The sequence below is a fragment of the Pagrus major genome, chromosome 18 (assembly GCF_040436345.1).
Source record: "Pagrus major chromosome 18, Pma_NU_1.0".
In the NCBI taxonomy this organism is placed as follows: domain Eukaryota; kingdom Metazoa; phylum Chordata; class Actinopteri; order Spariformes; family Sparidae; genus Pagrus; species Pagrus major.
In genome coordinates this window covers 28206731-28230219 of record NC_133232.1, presented here as the reverse complement: position 1 = coordinate 28230219, position 23489 = coordinate 28206731, and the positions used below count along the sequence as shown (strand labels likewise).

General features: G+C 40.7%; 2 protein-coding genes across 7 annotated transcripts; one reads left to right on the top strand and one right to left on the bottom strand.

The window, feature by feature from the left end:
• The first annotated feature begins 1155 nt into the window (after positions 1 to 1155).
• Positions 1156 to 9616, top strand: dpf2l (D4, zinc and double PHD fingers family 2, like). Of its 6 annotated transcripts, none has more exons than XM_073487454.1 (11): positions 1156 to 1215; positions 2878 to 3038; positions 3235 to 3342; positions 3544 to 3737; positions 4322 to 4414; positions 5458 to 5542; positions 5982 to 6116; positions 6742 to 6873; positions 7123 to 7235; positions 7540 to 7621; positions 7972 to 9616. In XM_073487454.1, the coding sequence occupies exons 1-11, from the start codon at positions 1184 to 1186 to the stop codon at positions 8055 to 8057; spliced, it is 1221 nt and encodes a 406-aa protein (XP_073343555.1). In that variant the 5' UTR covers positions 1156 to 1183; the 3' UTR covers positions 8058 to 9616. The 6 variants fall into 6 exon arrangements, with proteins under 6 accessions (XP_073343555.1, XP_073343556.1, XP_073343553.1 ...); XM_073487455.1 differs by having other exon boundaries at positions 3547 to 3737; positions 7972 to 8151; XM_073487452.1 differs by having other exon boundaries at positions 3235 to 3354; positions 3547 to 3737; positions 7972 to 8151.
• Positions 9617 to 12097: 2481 nt separating this feature from the next.
• Positions 12098 to 23456, bottom strand: slc24a6a (solute carrier family 24 member 6a). Its single transcript, XM_073487192.1, has 17 exons — positions 23348 to 23456; positions 22982 to 23077; positions 20907 to 20983; positions 20732 to 20806; positions 19913 to 19997; positions 18993 to 19096; positions 18730 to 18804; positions 18091 to 18116; positions 17915 to 17968; positions 17672 to 17808; positions 17199 to 17368; positions 15500 to 15767; positions 14031 to 14197; positions 13829 to 13943; positions 13131 to 13243; positions 12400 to 12465; positions 12098 to 12208 (listed from the first exon to the last, which is right to left on the bottom strand). The coding sequence occupies exons 1-17, from the start codon at positions 23454 to 23456 to the stop codon at positions 12098 to 12100; spliced, it is 1848 nt and encodes a 615-aa protein (XP_073343293.1).
• Between the last annotated feature and the right edge of the window lie 33 nt (positions 23457 to 23489).

Here is a 23489-nt window from a genome sequence, read left to right as displayed (position 1 = left end):
GATAATCTTCACAGATGAACACCACCTCATGACTTTTTGAAGCATATATTAAATTGCTAGAAGTAAAGAGCTAATGTTAGGCTATAAACAGACCCCTAACCCTAACCCAGTAAGTGTCTTATTACACAATTACTATACACGTCTTCTATAAATTGATCAATCTAAGTTATAAAGTTAGAGATAGAATAATTTGCAACTAAAGTCTGCCTGTAAAGACAGACTAGTGAGTAGATGAGTCTCCATGTTAAGTGTGATGACGTTTTCTGTGACAACTTCTGTAGTCACATTTAGCTACTTGTTAGCAACCGCCATTTTTAAGACAGCTACGAGCTTTATAATTAAATTGTGGGACATTAAATGATATATTTTATGTCGTAGAACAAACTATGTAAATATCTTAAGCCTGTAGTAACCATTAGGGATGTAACGATGCATAGATCCGGATCGATATATCGATTCAATCATCAATGATTCAATAGCATCGATGCAAAGTGAAAACATGGATTCATATAGCCGCTATCATTAAGATACGCCTTTATTTTGAAATCCCCATGGCACCGCTTCCGTCCATGTGCAACTCCTTTCTAAACTTTGCTTTCTTTTTATTAAAAAGAACAGATTGTCTGGAACCATTGATAAAATAATATTTCCACTAAAGAGTTCAGTAATAAAATTGTCGAATCATATTTTAGCGTGATATAAATGTAACTGATTGTGTTGTATTGAATCGAATCGTTTGTGATACCGGCAAATATCGTATGATTGTCCAAAGAATCAAAATAATATCGTATCATGATGCAACTTGGGATTTACACCCCTGGTAACCAACACTTATTTCAGGCATTCAACCGAAAACCCATTTAAATAACTCATTGACTTTGAGACGAGGAAACCGGATGTGAAAAAAATGCTAACCTATTTCCGGGTTTTACAAACTACGCCATGTGTCTTTGAAAAAGAGGGGTTGGAAGATGTGGGGGGATGTTGAATTAGTAACATATCGTTTCTGTTGTTTGAGATATTGATGTTATTACATTAAAAAGGTTGCGCTGCATCGATCCAACGACGATGACGTAGCAGCTGCTCAACGTGCACTTCCTGTTTTTCACCCTGGGAGGCAGCAACGGTTACTAACGCGTGTGCGCAGGCGCAGTGGCACTTCACACAACCGCAATAAGCAAACATGGCGGCGGCCGTCGACAGTGTTGTGAAAGTGTAAGTTTATCTTTATTTCTCTTAAGAGTAAAACCCGCAGCCATACAGAGACGAGTGTATACCGTGATTGATTGTTTGTGACGTGACTACGGAGGGCTGAAAACTGTAAACATCGCATCCTTAATCCCGAATACAATATTTGTCCCAAGAGAATAACGTTATCCACTGAGCTAAGGTTAGCTTGTTAGCTGTGGGGAAATATAAATGAGGCGAACCCATTGTGGAGCTGTATTTTAGCTGCTACTCCTTCCTAACTTAGCTACTCTGGGTGGTGTTTAAAGTGGTGTTACACACAATTTATCCAAACTGTTGCTAGCCATCCGCTCGTAGATGAAGGATAGAGTTAATTTTCACAGTAACCTGTCAGCTTGGCGGGTGCTTTGTTGTGACGAGCTGCTTGCGAACAATCAACCTTTTGTTCTGACTCCCCTCCATCGATACTGTTGGTGTTGGGCTTCACAATGAAGTGAGCCTGGGTTGTGTGTGTGCCCTTTTAATAAACGATAGAGATCGTACAGTCACAGCAACAGTCTTGTGTGCAGTCTTGTAGAACAATGCGACAAATTGGTGAAGGGTGAAGCCTAGAATAAACACTGTATCTGCGAGAAGGACACACATGTGTATCATAGTAATTATCCATGTTACAGCGAAGATGGCTGCCGCACTGCAATTTAAATAATGTTAAGAAATCACAAAACGGTGGGAATTAGGAATTACACTGTGTGAGAACGGTGCAGCATGCCAACAAAGTAGCAGTAAATCCAGTCATCATTTAATAGCAGAGCTTTAGTTACTGTGACCAGCCACGTGTCTTAATGTGAAAATCTGATTTATTTTAATGTGAACTTTTACTTCCATCAAACGTGTTAATAGAGCCCAAGTGATAATATGGCAAGGCTAATGTAAAATGGCTGAATATAATGGCATATGGCACATATATAGGTATCTGAGCATATGTTTGTAAATAGGTAACAGGAAAGTGGTAAAGAAAAAACAAAAGGACTGAAAGAAAGACAACAAAGAGGGATAAGCACTTAAACGTTTATTGTTTTAACTGTAAAAGTACATACCTTGGTAACAATTCCTTTATTGACAATAAAAAAAATGAAGATGCAGTCGAGAGCTCCAGAAAACACCAGTAATTAAACCAGTGAACCAATTATTCAATTTGCTATTTGCAAGGTCAAGAATCACCTTTGTTGCTGAAAATTAATGGATTGTTATCTTTGTATCCAATGTTTTTGTTTTGTCTTCTTAAATAAACATAATTAAATGCTCGTGAGACGAAAATAGAAATAAAATGTGTCCAACAACACCACAAGTCCGTTTTAAGAGAAAAACGTAAGGTAATAGAGCATGGACTACACAAGTGTAAGTGTGACCCTAACCCTTCTACTTAACCTTACAAAAAAAGCTTAATATATTGCTTATTAAAGCTACTACTGAAAAACTATAATAAGTATACAAAAAAGTCCAGTCAGTCTTATTTTGGTCCTGTATAGGCATCAGTAATAAATTGAGGCTTGTTTCATAATGTGTTAAAATTTCCTTGTAGTACGTTTTACTCTGTTTAATTTGCAATATTCATCCGGCAGTCGTAATTATTAGTCTTTTGTAATCTGTGTAATTTGACCTGTCATGTGTCCACCTTTCACATTTCAGGCTGGGAGAGCAGTATTACAGAGATGCCATGGAGCAGTGCCACAGTTACAACGCTCGTTTGTGTGCTGAGCGCAGCATCCTCATGCCTTTCCTCGACTCTCAGACTGGTGTGGCCCAGTCCAACTGTTACATCTGGATGGAGAAGAGACACCGGAGTGCAGGTATATAATCAGTGATGATGGATAAATCAATATTATTCCAAAAAATACTAAGCAAACTCGAATTTAACTATTAAGAAAAGCAAAAAAATATAACTTGAGAGATATGAAAAGGGCCATTTATTCATTTTCAGATGTATAAGTGCCAAAGATCACACCAAAACTTGCTGCATATTTTGCTTTTTCTGTGTCCTTTCAGGTGTAGCTCCAGGGCAGTTGTACACCTACCCAGCCCGTCGCTGGAGGAAGAAACGGCGTTCCCATCCTCCTGAGGACCCCCGCTTAGCTTTCCCCCCTCTGAAAGCAGGTATCGCTCCAGGTGGAACAACTTTACTACCATCATAAATAGGGTCAAGGGTTTGGTCTCATTCATGCTGGTAGAACTTTACCAGTAAAAGCTTGTTAATGTATTTAGTCTGTTAATATTTAAGGTAAGAACTGGGTCTGTCTGTTGCTCTGTTCAAGTCATGTCAGTACATGCATAACTGTTTTTTGTTAATGTGTGTAGCAGATTTGGAACTGGGTCTGAAGCGAGATGCGTGCGGAGCGGTGGATGGCAGCAGTCTGGAGGCCCTGCTGAAGGGGGAGCCCCTCGACAGGAGGAGCGGAGTAACGGACGTCCGCCCTGAGGACGATCCGGCAACTGTGGAGCCTCCTGCCACCTCAACGACCACTCACACGTCCTCTGGGCGTATCCGCAAGGTCTGGCGCTCTCTTGTTTTGTACCAATGCAGCTGACATCTAGAGCAGTGCGACATGTACTGATAAAAGGCATTTCTCTAAGTCAGTCGTTGTGGTTTCCAAGGCAGGACAGATTTCCTCTGCCAGTCTTTTCTGATCTGTTTTGAATCTCTGGATGGTCGAAACAGCTCAAAGCTGCAGAGCCAAACCACACATCCACTGGCAGACTGCCCCTATGTTTTTTAAACTAAGAGGTTTGACTGACAACAAACAATTAACAATATCAAATTGCCACAGCTGTTGTAATTCTGCCAGTCAAATCTTATGAATTTTACAGGCAATTTCACAACACTTTGTGAAGGTCAAATCTGTCCAGTTGTGATGCCAAATGCAGACAAGTTGGTATCATAGGTAGTATTTTTTTCTGTAGTTTGAGTGGAGGAAGCAAAGAATGATAGTCTTGAATACACAAGTCACAGGGTCATGAAGCACCAGTTAAACCAGCCAAGTTCATACCAACCATCAAATTTAATTGCTGGCTCAGAAGACAGTAACAGATCATATATTCAGTACAGTGAGACCTAATCCAGACCATGTCACTGCAGAGAGTCCTGGACCACGATGACTACTTGGATGACCTGGATGACGAAGACTTTGAGGACGAGACCCCCAAGAGACGAGGCAAGAGCAAGTCCAAGGTGAGCGCCATGTCAGTTTGCACTGGGATCAGTGTGATGGGATGAAAAAACTAGAACCCGACCGATATATCGGTATTGGCGTATATCTTATCCAATATCCATATGCCGATATGATTTTTTTTTTTAAGTGTTTGATAGCCACGTTTGAATGATCATTGCAAACAATGCACACATATTGGCAGATCTGTCGATAAAACATTTTTTTACTCCCTAATCATGGTATTGTCCCCAAAACTGAGCATTGAACGGGCTAGAAAATACCACAGTAGAGTCAGCGTATACCAGTCAGTATGATCGTGGTCAGTTTCATTGGCTGTTGTGATTCAGAGATGTCTTAATTCACCAGTTGTTGTAGAAAAGTTGTAGAAAAGTGATGGTAACTGATGAGTTGAGTGGCAGTTACAATTCCTCCTGTAGTTACAATAGTTTTAATCTCAATCTTGAGACTCCTCACCAAAATTTGTCAGTTTCATTTCAGAGCACAACTGACTACATGTTGTTACTTTCAGGGAAAAGATGCTGTTTAAATCTGTATTTTGTTTCCTACGTTAAACTGGCAATAGACAAGTTCTTTACTTTAAGGTGTTATTATGAAGTAAATGTTGAAGTGGCTGTTATGGTAAAAGTGACACCATTATCGCCTATCAGTTCCCTGTATTCCTTGATTTCACAATACATTCTTGTCTGACAGTGGGCACAAAATGACGGCTGACTGGTGAGTCAGTCAAGCTGGCAGCGTGGCACGATTTCTGGTTTCACAGCTTTCATATCTCCATTATAGACTGAGCGATTGAATAAAGTCATGTTTTGCCCTGTGTTGTTGATAGTTGTTACTCAAGGAAAATGATCCATTTTTTTTTTGCAACCGCACGGCAAGAATAATATCACCTGTAAACACAAGGGCAGGAAAAGTTGTCAGATTCCACTTTAACTTTTGTCCTTCTTTCCGTTTCAATAACGCGCCTTTCAGTTCTTTTGTTTCTTTCTTTCTTGAATTTAAAGTGTTCTTAAAAAGAAGAGAAATGAAAATATTTGTTCTGTAGGGTCGCAGTGACAAGAATGGCAAGAAAAAACAGGAGGCTGCAGCCGCAGCGCTGGAGGAGCGGGACAAGCCGTACGCCTGCGACAGTAAGTAGACGCTTCCTTTGCAAGGTCTGTGTGCCATGCATGTCAGCAAGAGAGGCTTTTGCTTTTCCCTCTGAAAGACAAAAACAACCCATCTGCCATGCATGGCGTGATCTGAAAGACCCCATCTGGAACTTAAGTTTGGCCGCATAGAAATTGGAGAAATAACCCGTCTGGATTCGTTTTTTTGTTTTTTGTTTTTTGTTTTTTTTCCTGACATGCCGCTCCGTGTGTGCTCTGTAACTTCCCGCTGGCCATCGCTCACTGTGCAAATGCTCACCTCCGCTGTATGAGTTTGCTTCTCGCGCGTCAGTCAAAAATTAACCATGTGAAAATAAGTTTTTCAAAAGTTATAAAGCCAGTTGTGGGCCTTTTTGGACGGTAGTTCGAATTAGCCGCCATCACTGTAACACTTTTGTATGACCGTGTGTGTGTGTGTCAGTCTGTGGGAAGCGCTACAAGAACCGTCCTGGCCTGAGCTACCACTATACACACTCCCACCTGGCCGAGGAGGAGGGCGAGGACCGCGAGGAGATCGAGGCACCACCCACTCCTCGCCAGCCTGAGGAGCAGAAGAGTGAGTCACTCTCTAGTGCTGAGAGAGAGACAGAGAGAGAGAGAGAGAGAAAGAGAGGAAGGAGGTTTGGTTGCATGCCATGTAGCATGTGTGTGTTTGTACAAGGGATGTCTCTCTCTCTTTCTTTTTTTTGTGTCCCGCTATTTTCATTTTTTATTTTTATTTTTTATTTTCATGATGTTTTTGAATCCCAAATTTGGGACTAGACTCAATGTTCCTGACTGAAACATGCTTGCACAGTTGGGATTCCTGGCTTTTTTTCATTTTTTTTTTTTTTTTGTTCAGCATATCATCCATCTTTTTTTCCCCCCAACATATCCATCGCATTGTTTTCTTTTGTGCACGCGACATCGTGTTAGCAAATACATTCAACTAGTGCGTTTTGTCAGTTGTCACTCATTCATTAGTTTGGATCATGATTTTGACAAGGTGTTGTTGGCTGATGTGTCATGAACAGGTTTGTAAAAATGTGGATTTAAAATATGATTTATAAACTGTATCATACAGCACTTAGACAAACAACAGCTCTTCAGTTTTGCCATTAACTCATCTTTCTTGATGATTCATTTTAAAGTGACAGTTCTAGTGTGCACTGAATGGTTTCTTTGCTAATTCTCTTGCTCAGCAACTAAGAAGGGTCCCAATGGGTTGGCACTGCCCAACGATTACTGCGACTTCTGTCTGGGAGACTCTACCTTAAACCAGAAGACTGGCCAGTCAGAAGAGCTGGTGTCCTGCTCAGACTGTGGACGCTCAGGTATGAACCTGTCAGGACTCTTTCATCACTAATTGACCGTTCACTAAGCCCCGTCCGTAAAAAAAATAATTAAAAAACGTGTTGATAATTTGCTAATTCTTTCTCGATACAAAGACAATATATTAAATGTTTAATATAAGCTTATTCTGAATTTGACGCCAACAACACGTATCCAAGGGAGAAATCCAAAGCTTGCCATGTGCAGTTACGGTTGATTATGATTTCTCACATGTCCTCTTCTCCCTGCAGGCCACCCAACATGCCTGCAGTTCACACCAGTGATGATGGCTGCAGTGAAGACCTACCGCTGGCAGTGCATCGAGTGCAAGTGCTGCAACGTTTGTGGCACCTCAGAGAATGATGTGAGCCTCTTTATGATATTCCCAATTTATGTGTCCTCTATGTTTCCGCCCACTCTCCTTTAAGATAAGAGTTTGTTTTCACAGCAGCTTGTGAAACCAAATGATGAATGGTCTCTTGTGAACTACATTGATTGTCATTCAAGCATTTAGGATATTTTGTTTTTTGAGTTCTAACATATTAACATAGTACATGATACCTTGATGACAGCTTTTTTTGTTAGTGTGAGTCCACGGCTTATGAAGACTTTTCTCAGAGTTTGAGCTGACAAAAAACCGGACTTAACATGATGTTGTGTTTCTGTAGGACCAGCTGCTGTTCTGTGATGACTGCGACCGAGGCTACCACATGTACTGTCTAAGTCCCCCCATGACTGAACCACCAGAGGGTAAGCTGACACCAGATAGTTCCCTGCAGAAGTTAACAGACCCAAAGGACGTGTGCATGTTATTAGACATCCCTGATGTCATCACTTTGTACTGGGTTATAAGCCGGTTCACAGTGTGTCTCAGCATGCAAAATATATTTGATTTACAAGAACATAAAACATCTTGGATCAAGCTATAGGATATTAAACACAGACAGAGTGAGAGGTGGACTCTCTGATGCTTGGTGCTCGAACACAGACAAAGCTGATGAATATTGCATCACAGTGATCACAGTGATGCTCAACCAGCTGATGATGAATCTTTACAGCCGTTACTCTTTTGCCGTGCCTCACTGTCTTTTTTCCCACAGGGAGCTGGAGCTGTCACCTGTGCCTGGCTCTGCTGAAGGATAAAGCCTCCATATACCAGCAGAACCAGAGCTCCGCCCCTGAGTGACATCATATCACCAACTCCTGCCCCCTCAGTACCGGGACCCCACCCCCGATGGAAAACGTCAGACCTCCTCTCAGTCCGGAGCTCCACGCTCTGTCCAGATGTAGCTGAGCCAGATCGCAGATCAGCTTTAGAAGTCTTAATATCTACAGCGTCAGTGTGGGGATAAAACTATCACTACCACCCTGAGGCCTGCCGTCAAACACATACATATTGTGCGTATATACAGTGTAGACACACACTCTCTCCTGGACTGTTACACACACTAGATACAGAGACAGAGAGCATGCAGTAACCATAGCGACTGCTGTCTCCATGGGAGCTCCCAGGAGCAAAAATGGATTAGCATCACAGCTAATTATCTGCAACCTTTCACACTCAAAGACACAGTGTGGACTGTCGAGACAACACAGTTTCTTTTCTGCCAAATTATCTATTTTTGCTCCCCGGGTGTGGGAGAAAGAAAATTTCACCACGTATACGGTCGAGGAATATTGTTATTATTATTATTACTATTGTTATTGTTCTGGTTACTAGTGGACTTTTGTAGTGGCATTTGTCTGTGTACTTTTGTCTGATTGGAGCGTTAATCTTTTCAAGAGGTTTCCCTGAGGGGAGCCGGTCAGTGCCAAGGTCCGCCATCATATGAAAATACACACAACAATGACCCATGTGGCTTATCATGATCACGTAAAAAGCATCTTTGTTTCATTTTAAATCAGTGGGACAAAGACGGTGAAACGAAGACAGTGAAACTTTGCCTCGTTAAGGTGTTAGCACAACATCTCTGGCCTTTCTCCTTTACGATTGCTGATTCTGTTACTTAAACCAAACACTATACAGCTGAGCACATACTGTAATTTGGGCTTGTGAGGTGAAACATTTTAGTATAATGCTGGTCTACAGCGTTTCTCCATCAGACACTCCTGACTTTTGATAAGTCAGATAACGCTGTTCTCATCGGGGAAACTGACTGCTGTAAGTCCATCGAACTAGCAATCCTAAAGGTGCATCGTCTTTCTCAAAGATGTTTTGTGCTAGCTTTTTAGTGACGTCATCCTTAACGAGTCGTTATTAAACAGCCGCTGTCATGGCGACGACACACAGACTCATTTACAAACTGTAGCTGCTTTTATCATTTGTCACACTGAGGCAGATTTGCATGCAGATTGCACCTGTATGAATGCACACACACACTCACATCACAAGTGTTTTTTTTTTTTTTCCATTTGTTTTATTGTTTGTATTTTTTTTTTATTTTTTACATTTTATATTACCTGATATTCCATTGGTACTGGGAGTTTTTTCTAGTAGAATTTTGTAAAGTCTATGGTATAGCAAACACTTCAAGTATATAGCTACTAATGCATTCTATGTACTGTATCGACTTTTTCTATTTTTGTTATGACTGTGACATGTTTGGATTTATTTGATTATTCTGATATGTCAGACCTCCATTATGAGTATTTGTAAAATGATGTACTTTGTTGTACTATTTTTATTTTTACATTTCTTTGGTATCGAAGCCAATTTAGCCTGACTGAAATAAAAATCACTTTGAATTACGTGTCCGTTGTAATTGCTTTAAATATAGTTATTGTTTGTTATATATGTATTTGGATCAGCTGATAGTCGTCTGTCTGCAGATGTCTTTAGAGTTTAAATACCGTGTTGCTTATGTTGGTTATTTCTGTCCACAATACCTTTAAGCAAGTCTTAAAAAATATGTTCAAACAAAAATGAACATTCAGTCATTATCTACTCACCCTCATGCTGGTGGAACATTGGGTGATGTTTCATAGTTCACAAAACATTTCTGGAGCCTCACAGCAAAATGGCGTCGCAGCATTCCTCTAAATTTTGAGTTTGAATTTCTTATCCTAAATGACACAATGCCCCTTGAAGCTATGTAAAAAGTATGTGCTCCACACCGGTAACAGATGTTCATTACCTCTGAGGACATATTAAACTGAACTGTGTCACTAAATACAGAGGTTAGAAGAATATGTGACTTGCACAGTATAAAGGGAAATTGAATGTTCTCATTTTCCCCCTTTAATTTGGTAATATTGATCATAAATAAACATTTTATGCTGTGAATGCAACCTTGTCTTTTTAAAGGTCATCAAATAAAACGCCAGAGTTTTAATGTATTTCTCTTCATTAGCATAACTCAACCAAACTGTTGGGAAAATGTTGAAATCTAGAGAGCTCTGGTTTGATTCCACATACGTGGCTCTTATTCTCGTTACATTTATGAACTTTCAGTGCAGGTGAAAGACAGTTGTGAGACGCAGACGAGAAACCTCACAGAGCAAAACATTTTAATAGCACTCAACAACAACATACACTCGAGGACTCTTTCCAGACACATTCACAAACAGCTTGTGTTCACACCACCTCTGTGCCGAGAAGCTTTTTGGAAAGAGAGGGAAGGGGGCCTACGTTCTGTACAAGGCCAAGACAACAGCGGCTTAGTGCAATTATCAGGAGCGTGATGATCAGCCATGCTTTGCTGTTCACAACTACAGACACAAAGGCGTGATGAAAAGTTCACACTGAACTGTACAGAAAATAACCGCACGCACTGAGAAGCAACTATATAAACGTTCATGTATGAGCATCTGTTCATTGAGGTTACTTGTGGCAGTCATAAAGTTTAAATAAGTGAAAGGTGTTTTTTGTATGCTGACCTGAGAAAATCACATTTAATATTTTGTATTAACATAATCATTCCATATCAACTTTCATATACTTTTTATATATACTTTTATAGGTTGTACTCAAGGCTGAAACCTTTCATGTTTGTGTGGGATGAGCTACAAGGGTCCAAAGGCTTATCAGGAGTCAGCATGTGGCAGTACTCTGGGTTTAATGTAAGGACAGAGAATGTAGCCTTGTCTTGTTGCACGTCTGTACAGACCTGTGGGTCATTTCATGCCATCTCACCCAGAATCCAGAACTTCTCAGTTCACTTCATGGATTTTCTCAGAAGAATTCATGTGTAATTCTTGTAAAATCCTGTAGCTGTACTATAAATACTTTCTTAGTTATGAATGTTTGAAGAACCAACCTTCGGTTACAAGAAGGTGAAAACTAGTGAGGACTATGATTTTTTGAAAATGAAAGCTTCGTCATTTAGGTGACAGGATTCATTGTTATTAATCGGATTACTGTAAACTATTTAAATGATGACACATTATTTTTAAGGTCTCTTGGATGTTCAGGACAAATTTCCACCCAATCCAGTGAAAAATAAGCGATCTGTGAGGCTTCGAATACACACATTACAGCAAAAGTAATTCAATTTAGCTCTGAGGGCCAAACTTAAAAAAAGTCATAACTAGAAAAGTATTTGGAGTAAAGCAAGTTTCAGGTCTAGGTGAGCTGGTATGGAGCGACCCTTCTGTATTTTGTATTTAATCTGGCAAAGTGTCGATTCATGTGGAGCTACACACAGACATAAACTTCTATACTCATGCACATCTCCACTCATTACAGCTCACTTGGATTTATACACATACATCCCTCACACACACAGACGTCAACATATATGCACCTACACACTATCCACTATAAATAAAGTTGGGATCTTTTGTACTTTGTCACACGTGTGAATAAACTGTCCTAAACTAACAATCGACTTGTTGCCTGATTGATTACCTCGCCTTAAGAAATCTTCCTTTCAGTCGGTAAACTAACACACTTTGGGGTTCCTTATACAATATTCTTGGTTTCAGAATACAAATTCAACACTTTATAAATTTGCTGTGAGACATAGTGCATTATCAGTTGGCTTTGATGTCACAACATCTGGGCTGGAGGTGCTCGGTACAAAACTATGTAAAATACTCGTTTATCAAAGGTAAACAATGCAGCTTTCAGGCAGCCGCTCAGACATGTACAGCCACCGCGAAATGAGATGAAAATTCATCTGTCCGTACTTTTGATTAACAATGGCAGCAGTGAAGGTGGAAAACACTTGTTTGTGAGTCCTTTTTGTATGAATCTGTGCGTGGGGAGGGTGTGTATGTGTGTGTCCTCTACAGCTTCTCGAAGCCGACGGAGCAAAGGAGGAAGATGACGTAGAGCATAAGGAGGCAGAGTCCCAGCCTGCGGTCCAATCTCCAGCAGTTCAGGTGGACACACAGGACCTGAGGGGGGCGGACAGGAAGAGACAGAGCTTCATTTCCTGTTGCACTGCCATGAATATAATCTCATATTTCTTTCTGAGTCTGACAACAGAGTGGTGGGCTGTCAGGCCTTTACAGGAAGAAGATAAGATGAAAATCACAGGGCAAACAGGCAACAAACTCTCATACAGAGACGGTGAACATCTACTCACAGTGAGTGTGACTGAGGCCAACAGCAGAATCACTGAGTACACCAGACCTTTGCTGTTGATTGTCACCTAAAAACCAGACAGGACAAAGCAGGAACAAATCACTTAATGTGTCTTAAAAAGTCCACTCAGTTAAACCGGGCTGTTGTTTCTTGCTGTTGATTTTTAAAAGAATGACTTCATTCTTATATACTACAAAGAGAGATGTTTCTTAATTTCTATGATTTGATAAAAAATATTCAGATTTAAATCTGTTTTTTAGAAGTATTTTTTGCCTTTATCATGTATCAGTGGACAGTGAAGAGGTGATAAGGGATATAGAGGAGTGAGAGGGAGGTGGCTTGCAACAATTGTCCCCAACCCCAATTAAACCAGGCACGCTGCAGTCGTTACTAAACCTGCTGATAAGAAGTATTTATAAAATGGGGAAAAAAAATATGTTTACGATAAAACTACAGAGAGATTTCTTATTGAAAGAGGGACACCACTAATTGTGGTAAGGGGAGAAAGGAGTGATACTTTCATGTTGAATGTTCAGATATATGAGACCTTCTAAATATTGTAGCTGTCAACCTCTGTTGAAATATTTTTCACTTAAAAGAGGATGTGACTAATAACTCTCTCTGACTCAAGTGGGGAACAGGTGAACATGTGTTCAGACGACAACACAAGGATGTCTTTCTGCTTTTGGGATCACGGGTCAAGATGTTAGACAGAAAAACAGGAGACGTTACCACTGATCCATAGCTGACTATGAGAGTCCTCAGCGCCCAGGGGAAGCCCAGACCCAGCAGCACATCAAAGATGTTACTGCCAATAGAGTTGGACACAGCCATGTCGCCCATCCCTGCAACAGTTGACATATAAAGAGAAAAAAAATGAAATCTATAGCATAACTCTGGGAGAGAAAGTACACTAATAATTTACCTTCTCCGCTGTGATACAGAGTAATAGAGTCTGAAATGTAATCCACAATGGTGAAAACACCCTACACACTAAATGTCCATTAAGAGAAAGTAAAGAGGTGTTGACAGATTATTTTCTAGTAAGAAAGATCCAATTTCAGTGACACTGAACAGAAATTATCATTCAAAATATGTATGTTATATGTTATGTATATGTACAGTGCTGCTCGACAGATTTTAAATGTTACCGTTTAGCATGAATAATTTGGTGTCTCTGTTTCTGCTGTTTTCAGAAAAGGTCACTTGAAGGCCAACCATGTCGTATATATTTGGAAACTGGTTTGACACCAGCTTTTTCCAGACCACTCAACCTCTGAAGATCGAGACTTTGAGATTCAGTTGAAAGCTTGTTCGTGGACCTTGTGTTAAAAATGTTCTTTCAAACCAGTATGAACCTTCATGTTCAATATCTGGATTTAGTTTTGTAACTAAAAGCTAAAAGCTCAACACATGTGCATCCACAAGACCTTGTCGGGCGACGATGAGGCTGGCCATACAGTCAGGGACGCTGGTGCCGGCTGCCAGGAACGTGATTCCCATGATGACTTCTGGGATTCCAAGTGTGTAGCTGATTATGGTCACCTGGACAGAAAACACAGAGGAAACCGGCTGTGTATATGTACACGTGTGCGTGAGTGTGTGTGTGCGTGGCACTAGTGTGTTTCATACCATCCAGACCATGAGGTAGGAGAAGAGGGCTATCCACAGCGTGGAGGACAGGAAGGTGAGTAGGTACCAGCGCTCCCATCGCGGCAGGTTACAGTCGGGGATGGTGAAGTGAAGCAGGATGCTCACGGGCCAAGAGAGCAGCCATTTCAGACGATCACACCAACCATCTGAGGAAATGATGACAGCACACGCAAACACACAAGTTTCCCCACAGGGATCATTACAGATTCATCTGAGCATCTAAATTATTCATGTGGCACGGCCTGTGTGTCTGTGAGTCTTCATCTCTTTTTAATTATCTCCATTACAGTAGTAATAAAGCCATCTAGACACTATAAAACATTACGAGGTGACAAAAGCCAAAAAAGAAGCAGCTATGTTGGCCACAGTAGCACTGACTTGAAAAGAGTTGCCAAAAAGTTTCTAGAGATCAACAGATGACATCTTGTCCTGTGGTCAGCTGCATTAATGGAGCTTTTCACTGGTCTTTCCTGAATTTGGCAAGTCTACTGAAAAAACACGAAGACTAATCTTTTTGATGACTCTTGGCCATTCTGCTGATTAAAGTTGGAAGCATTTTCTCCAACAGGCATCTTTCCAGTCAGAGAAATCCTCCTTCTTTGGCCACTCGGTTTAACTGTTTTTCTGGCATTTTTCTCTGTCACATTTTTCTGCCTTGTGCAACTGTCTATCCAATAAGGCATTTCTGTCACAAGAGATTGTCTCAGGAACCAAGAACCTGTTGGGAACTTCATTTTCACAATGTTGAGGAACCTGTCTGATTTGCCAGATCTTCGTGGCTCTTCAGATACAGTCAAAGTGCAAACAGGAAGGCACAAAAGGGCCTTTTAGTCAGGGACGTTCGGAATGACTAATTTCCCTGACATTTGAAGTTTAAACTAGTCAGCCAGTCTTAAAACGTTCAAAAAACAGTCAAAGTTGCGCAGAATTTAGAGCCTCTGGAGATCCTTAATCACATTCTCCAGTAACCAAATCATATTTTAAATGCTGTTGAAATGTGTGCACATCACCCTAAGCTAACAACTAACATCTATTGAAAACAATATTCAACGTAACAAAAAATCTTGAGGAAACCCGTCGGATTCGGAGTGCACGTAATCACATAGCTTAGATGCAAAAATTAATCAGTGTTTTCAGCATTGCTAATTATTTATGAAGCAACACTCTGACGAGAGAGACGTGACCTATCAGTGAAAATAATGTCATCATGTAATCTAAATGTGTGCATTAAAGGAGACATATTATACTTTTTCAGGTCCACACAACCAGAAGCTCATCTCTCCCATAATAATAATAATATGTCATAATATGTCTCCTTTAGTAAAATAAATAGTTTAGTTCTTGAGTTTTATTTCCTTTTGTTCCATCGTTGCTAAAAATATTTGATCCACAAGCTATTCATTCTCATGCATCCTCTGTGTGAGTGTCGACTTTCATTCACCACTCACCGGGCAGTACAAAGGGTTTGAAAGGAGAGTTCTCCTCCTCTCCTTCCTCCTGATCTTCCTCCTCCTCCTCTTCCTCTTTAGGCTGTGCTCCCTCACCTGTCTCTCCCCCCGTCTCTTTACCACTCTCCCTCTCTCCCTCCAGCGGCTGCGTCTCTCCCTCAGCCACCAACCCATTCTCCCTCCCCCATGCCCCGTTAGCACCCAAACTTTCCTCCCCCGAAGCCGCCCCCTCCTCTGGGCCGACTCGAGCCCGAATCAGCCTCTGCCTCTGTGGGTGGGGAGAGAAGTCAGAGGAAAATGAAAAAAAAAAGAAGAAGAAACAAACTGACATGAGAAAAACTGCAGCAGGATTATGGTAATGACTTCATCTGACTGTAGCTAACGATATGAGAACTGGCAGGAGGAGTGATCAGGCAGTCAGGCACATTCACCAGAGGGGGTTTGGAAAGCATTGATCAGGAGCACGGCACAGAGGAGAGGCAGCAGTGGCAGTCGCACTTTAATTTGGCACTAGAAAAGGCAAGCACACATGCAGGAGAGCAGAGAGAGCGAGGTAGCTGATTTGGCGATTGAGTTCTTGGTTTCTTTTGTGTCCGGGATAATGTTATGGATTGGGCAGCAATCTGTATGTGCGTGAGTGCGTTTTCTGGGCTTATCAGATGGCGTCCAGCAAACAGGATCTGGTCGCACAAATGTATTCTCTCAATTTTTCTGTCTACCTTCAAGCCTTCTGTACAAAAACTGTACTGTGAGTAGTATCTTAAAATTATTAACCCTTTACCAAATTGAACAAATCAGTAAGGCAACTAAAGATATAATAATTTTAAGAAAAAGTTTACCACCAAGCTGAGATGAAGGCCTGTTAACAAAAAAAAGAAGTGAGAAACTAAATTCTCATCAAGGTCGACAGAAATGTTTATCTTAGTTTCAGTGAAATTCTCCAACAGCTTGTGAAGTGAAGACGGACTCACTGAATTCTGCTGATGACGGTTTTTTTCAATATTTGAGTCAATATGATGTTGCACATTTTCTTTGTTTTCTGCTCCATTTCTGTCACAGTGCTCGATTCGGTCTAAATATCCGCGCCTGGCACTACTTTTCTGCTTAAAGAGGTTAAACTTTCTGTGACACACTGAGCTTGCACCCCCTTCTGCATTATAATAAAATAAAGATACAGAAAACTTTTCTTTTTTTGTTCTCAGTGAAAACCAGTTCACCTTCAGTTGGAAATTCAGGTTTTGCTGGTTTAAACACACGTGGAGTCGGTTGCACTACCCTTATGTGAAGTTCAAACTTAACCAAGTTATAAAATAAATGTAAATGTTAATGTTACATTCCTGACCCTGACCTGACACTTGATTAAAATGCTTTTTAATAATAATATTTAAATAAGATTTTAAATTAAATGTCACAAAAATAACACATTTCCCAGTTCAAATGGCCAAACATTGTGCTAATCTTGTCAAATGAAATGAGTTAATAGCGTCAGTTAGATATGAAGTCTATTTTACACATATTGTGAATTGCATGAAACTACTAACTAACTAATGGATGAGCGAGGGTGGTGATCCTTCTTTATATTTATGGTAATTTTACAAATATATCCCTTTTGATTTGACGGTTTAAATACCCACCGAACGAGCCGAAAGACCCAGGGGAACTTGATGTTATGTGGAGGGTGTGAGCGCGTGCAGTGTACCTCGTTGATGACCATGCGTCCTGCCATGCGCAGGCGGGTGAAGGGGGGAAAATGCGGGGTGATGAGAAGGCGAAGGCTTGCCTCTGAGAAGGAGAGTTGGTGGGAGTGCATGTTCAGCATCTCATCCACCATCACCACTCCTGAATCCTGGCCGGCCACCACACATGAATCTGGGGAAAGTGTGGGCAGATGGACAGAGGTTAGCAGGAGGTGATATTGGGAAGTAGATGATAGTTAGACAAAGATGATAGACAAAGAGGACAGAGTGATGGAGCGACAAAAAGTGGAGAAAAAAATCTTCAATGTGGTCTAGTTCTATTTTGGCCTGTTGGAAATCAACAGGGGAACAGAAATGAGTCTAACTGGCAGCCTAAACTGTGTCACTAGGTCTGCTGAACGCTGCTCAGAGACGGAGGGAAGTTTATGATGTGATGGATGAACGCATGCACACGTACAAACACGAGCTCCTGCACCTGGCTTCAGCGGTACCATGTCGTTGTCACAGTCTCCAATGCTTCCTACCGCAGTCGTCCGTCGCAGGCTGCTCAGACACGGTTGACCTGCCCTGCTGCAGTGTCTCTCCACCAGGCTATGCAGAGATCTGTTGAACCTTACACACACACCAAGATGTTGTGTCTTTAGTGGGCAAAGACAGAGCATGTGGTGACTTGATATCAACAGGATGGAAATATGAAAAGGCAGAGAAAGAGACTCACTTCATAATTATTATGTAGATTCCGTACATAGAGATCAGGATGATGGTCTCCCACCTGAAACATGCACAAAAAACAAAGTCACAGATCCCTAAATACGACATTCATCACAACCACAAACTGATCAGATATCCAAAAAACAGAGACTGCTGCTTGTTAAAAAATCATTACAGTCTTACCACAAGACTTTTTCATCATAGATCACCTGCAAAAAAATTAAAATATACTTTAATTACACCTCAGAAATTCACACATAGGATAATATTGTGTAAATAAACCAGAGCCTCTTAAATCATTTCCGTGTCTTTCCGTTCTCACTTTGTCATAGCAGGTGGTTCACCTAAATGCTGGTTGCCACCCGCCATAAAACGATAAAAGAAGACTCAGTAACGAGCTAACTAATTACTACCACAGTGTGTGGCTACTACTGCCATTCAAATCATGTCGGAGGAAATGACAGACAAGAGTGAGACACTCTACCCTCACCTGAATAAAGTTAGCTTGTGTGAGCGTTGAATTACGAACAATTTCTACAGATATCGTGATCATGTCTTTATTGTTACTTCTTTTAGCCACGATAATCGTTTAGGTAAAAATCCGATATCATTACAGCCATCATCTGTAGTTTGTAGTCGGATAAACGCAGGAGTTAAACTAAATATTGCACTTTATTTATTCCAGTCTTTCACTTGTGGTTGGTGCAAAGCAAATTGATTTCTTCGCTCCAATGACTCAGCCAATACAAGATTAATTCCCTGCCAAACTCTTAAAATTAATTCCCTGCCAGACACTTTCTTATTTACTGGAGGATTTCTCACCAGGATGAGCACCACTATGGACAGGATATAGAAAACAGCATCTCGAAACAACGGCCACCAGCTCAGAGTGATGGGCTGCAGAGAGGAGACAAATATAGTACATTTAAATCAGTGAAGAGTGAAAGATCTATCATGTGATCACTGTTTTTACCCCGTCACAAAAAGAGTTAGCCAGTTCTTATTTTGTCTCTTGTTCTGTTATTGTTGTGAAAATGATTGGTGAGTCCTCTTTTAAGCTTCAGGTCTGAACAAAGTGTACGTACCTGTCCAGCGAAGATACCGCAGAGGCCGATGATGACCAGGACATTAAAGACAGCTGATCCAACGATGGTTCCCACACCCACGTCTCCCTTTGTGATAAACACCCCTGAAAACACAGAACAGGAAGGAGTGAGTCATAAATCATCAGCAAAAATAAATTCAATACGACAATCTGTAAGAAATGATGGATTGTTAGACTTGTATCTTTCTCCTCCGGACAGAAATATTGCATCTTTGGTTCATAAGCACCGCGGCTGGGCAGACGTCTTTTATCTCATTCTACTGATTGTGGAATATTGTCTTCATAACACCTCATGTCACACCGATACTTTTTAAAGTCGACTTTTTTTCCTTTGTGAATAAATTGGATTATTTCAGAGGCAATATATGAGAAAATGTCCTTAAGCCGCATGGATTCAGAGGCAAAGTCACACTAATACACATGTTTCAATGCCATTTTAATAAACTGTGCAATGTATCAAGGATAAATCCCCAACAGTGTTGTAGTTTCTCGCGTTTCAAAACATGTGTGTGATGGTGTCTGTCTGCTTTAGTCTAAATTTCATCATGGAAACTTTGATCTGATTGCTTCACAATTTCTTTGTTCTTTTCTGCTCAAAGTGTATTTTTATCTTTTAATTTCACATTTACTGAAACAAAGAATAATTAATGAACGATAACACCTGTGCCTTGGTAGTATTTTGCTTCCCATCGAGCAAAAAAAAAAGAAAAACACGCTCTTCTTCTCGCTGTCTTTGTTTGCACCTACTTAAAATCAGTGCCTCTGCCTATGTGTCCTTGACTCATCTCAACCATAATCAGGTGAAGAAGTATTTGATTGCAGGTAATTGGAGTGCTGATGGAGCAATCACCGGGCTAACACATAAGAGTGAGTAATTGATTTGAAAAGCATCATACTGACCAATCAAAGAGGTGAAGAGCTCGGGGGCGGAGCTCCCAGCTGCCATGAACGTTGCCCCAGCAACATCCTGACTGAGCTGAAGATTCTTGAGGACAATAAGGAGTTAAAACAGATTTAAGGATGAGAGGGGTGATATCATACATTTTTCTTATTGTCAATGAATCCAAAAGCAATGTACTGATCAGTGTATCTAAAGCTTTATTCAGCCACAGATCTCCACTGTTGTGCAAAAACGTTAAAGACACATAAGAACCACAGTGTAGCGCTGGCTGACATGTTCCTTTATTATGATGGACATGAGCTTCTTCCACTGTAGCTTGATTTAAAGTTTGCATGAATGTTTTTTTTCACATTTCTTGCTCTATATCTCACCTATAAACCAGTATCAGGCCAAACAATGGCAAAAAAAACTTGTTGTGTAGGTATTTTATATGGTATTTTTTGAGGTTGTAATTTCCTGGAAAACGCCAACGATCGTAGTCCCCAACAAACGCACTATTTACTTTTCTTGTCTGAAAAAATTCAAACAATATATTCGTAATTCATTATTAAAGATTTACGTTTTTAAACAAATTTGCTTGGGGCCACAGACTGGGAAGTCAGAAAGTAGTGAAAGATGGACTAATGCACTGTTGGCTTACGTCTTTTTGTGGAAAATACAAAAAGAAAAATGAGAAGAGAATAACTCCATCATTAGCCTTTAAAGGTTTGAAGGTAAATAAACAGATGTTTTAGCAACACCTAGAAAACATGAAAAACTATACTGTATGTGGACATTATTTTATTGACCACCACGTTGGATGTGTCTGTAGCTCATACCTCTGATACTTTTTCCAGTGATGGCACAAAGTAAACGTCACAAACGATGGCCAGCGCATGAAACATGTAGATAGCCTGTGAAATACAGAGACACATTATTATACATGCACTTGTGGGTTCGCTGCAACAAAATGAAGCTTCTTTCATTTCAAATTCAGTCAGAGTTGACACTCACACAGAGAACGTGGAGGAGTACCGCTCCGTGTCTCCTCTGCTCCAGAGTAAAGACGTCTTCAGGAAAATCTCCGACGGCTGGAGAAGAGATAGACAGAGTTACCTAATGATGCTGTATAAAACGAGGGGAACCCCTGAACTACAAAACAACTGGTAGATTAATCAATTCATTGTTTAAGTAATCTTTCATGCAATAACACAGAACATTCCCTGGTTTCAACATCTCAAATTTGAAGATTTGTTGATATTCTGCCTTTCCACTGGCTCCCTGTGACCTTTAGGATTGATTTTATGATTTGACTTTTGAATTAAGCCATTTCATGGTCGTGCAGCTCTGTATTTAAGGGAGCTGTTGTGCACTTTGGCCCCTGAGAGCAGCCTCAAGTCTTCTGGGTCTTCTGGCTGAACAAAGGTCAAGCTTTTTGCTTCGCTGCTTGACTTTGGAACAGCTTCTGACAGAGACGTCAAATCAGAGCACATTTCTCCTTGTTTTTCTTTTGTCATCTGTCTCTTCTCTACTTTCCCCTTTCCTCTCCCTGTAAAGCACTTTGCAACTTGTGTTATGTAATGTTTTATATGTATAGTATAGAATTGTATTTCTTGCTTGCTGTTCTTTGTCTCATTTGATTGTAAGTTGAATATCCTTGGGTTGGGACTGTTGATCAGACAAAATAGGCAATTTGTCGACACCGCCTTGGGCTGTAGAAAATTGTAATTGCCATTTATTTTTTATTGATTAATCGAGAAAAATAATAAGCAGATTAATCACTTGTTTACAGCTCTACTGTGAAGCTCCAGTCACGTGTGTCTGTGACTTTGTTGGATGTGTGTCCAGTTGTATCCCTCGGCTGAAAGGGCCCAGACAGCTTGAGGTTAAAGCGTTGCCACAATCATGTGACTAAACTTGTTTGGTTGCATTATAATTGAGTTTTTCGCTGCTCTTGTGACTTCATGCAGCTGCAGAAAGGTAATCAACCATTCTGTTTCCAAAAGCGATTCCTGTAAAGTCAACCCTCAGAGTCATCTAATTCGTCAATGCGTCACGATCACCCTCTTTCCAACTGTAAGGGAGTGTTCTGCTCTACTGCAAGATCAAACAAACACCACGACTCACTGCGCCATAAAAAAATCTTTTATTATGAGGCGGTGCAAAACAACAATCTGGATAGCTGCCTCCCAGGTGGCCTTCCCCACAAGGTTTTCTGATTGTCGTGAGTCAGGATTTATAAAACCTCCAGTGAAGATGAAGGTCACACACGCGAGTGACAAAAAAGTAGAGAAGATCCCGCACAGAGGAGACATTGTGCAGCGAACATGTGCATCACGTGTAGTGATGTGGACACAGACATGGTGTGATATCATGACAACCTGTCACATGACTTAGTTTTTGATCCAACGGGATATTTTTATCATCAAGCACAAGTTAATTCACTTGAAAACCGCAATATGGTAATTTGAAGAAAAGTGTCTGAGAGGCCTTGAAGTTAATCTGTGCTGTGTTCCCAGAGGCAGCAGGTTCTTTCAAGCTCAATATATGTCGCTCAGTCTCTGTAATAGGCTACAAAATCTCTCCATCTCACATCAGAACATAAGATGCTGTCACCGTTTCTCTCTCAGTCCTTCAAACAGCCAAATAAATCCAAAGCACACACACAAACACAAACACAAACACACACAAGTGATGAGAGAACTGCTGATGAGAGGCTGCTCATCAGCAGGTCATTACGACAGGACAGCCACTTTGAACAGCTCCAGATGCAGACGCCATCCAACCACAAATTCAGCATTCAGTTTCCTAGCAACCGGGTGTCCTCAAAGGCCGAACTGTGTTTAAACATGTGAGTTTGAAGAAATGAAGGATGAGGGGCAGAGGTGGATCGATGCACGGATGAAATAGACTTAAAGAGATTAATAGAGACGGGGCTCACACTGCTTCGGCACACAGGACACACATCATCACACTGACTTTAGATTCATTAACTGCATGAAGATCAAAACACAGACTTAAATCTAACCTCATTCCAATTTAAAAATAAATGATCCTGTCTCACACACACTTATGATAAAATATCTCACCAGATGTAGAAAGGTCAGTCTGGTTGTCTTCTTTCTGCTGGATGATCTGTCTTTTAGATAAGGAGACGTCATGATCCACAATGTGTCCATGGGAGCCTAAAGAGGAGGAATAACATATAAATACATACATTATTAATTAAATATAAGAGTTTCTATAGGGTTAATGTGAGTGTTTGTGAAATGCAGTAAGTTTAGCTTTAACATCTGCCCAACTTTAAGGTGTTTCAAGTGCAGCTAAAATACTCTTTTTGGTTTTAAGTCAAATGTATAATTAATGCAAGCATTTAATTTAAATCGCATGGTTAATCAACACAAGTTAGTTAACATGAAAACATGAGTTTTATGTCATTTTTCGTTGAGTAGCACCTGTAACATCAGTGAAATTGAAGATCCAGGCGGCTGCGAGCAGACCGACTCCACAGACGCAGAACCGCGGGAGGAGGCGCGTCTGCCTCGGTCTCCTCGGCGCCGTCATCCCGCCAGCCGCCGGTTCTCCGCTCAGAAGAAC

Bases quoted from the DNA above. Each gene is read 5' to 3' on its own strand.
- dpf2l (XM_073487451.1), top strand. From the start codon at position 1,184: ATGGCGGCGGCCGTCGACAGTGTTGTGAAAGT. The intron at 1,216-2,877 runs GTAAGTTTATCT...TTCACATTTCAG, and splicing joins GTCGACAGTGTTGTGAAAGT to GCTGGGAGAGCAGTATTACA. The intron at 5,543-5,981 runs GTAAGTAGACGC...TGTGTGTGTCAG, and splicing joins CAAGCCGTACGCCTGCGACA to TCTGTGGGAAGCGCTACAAG.
- slc24a6a (XM_073487192.1), bottom strand. From the start codon at position 23,456: ATGACGGCGCCGAGGAGACCGAGGCAGACGCGCCTCCTCCCGCGGTTC. The intron at 14,198-15,499 runs GTGAGTGGTGAA...TCATTTCCTCAG, and splicing joins CAAACCCTTTGTACTGCCCG to ATGGTTGGTGTGATCGTCTG. The intron at 12,466-13,130 runs GTAACGTCTCCT...TCTGGTTTTTAG, and splicing joins TAGTCAGCTATGGATCAGTG to GTGACAATCAACAGCAAAGG.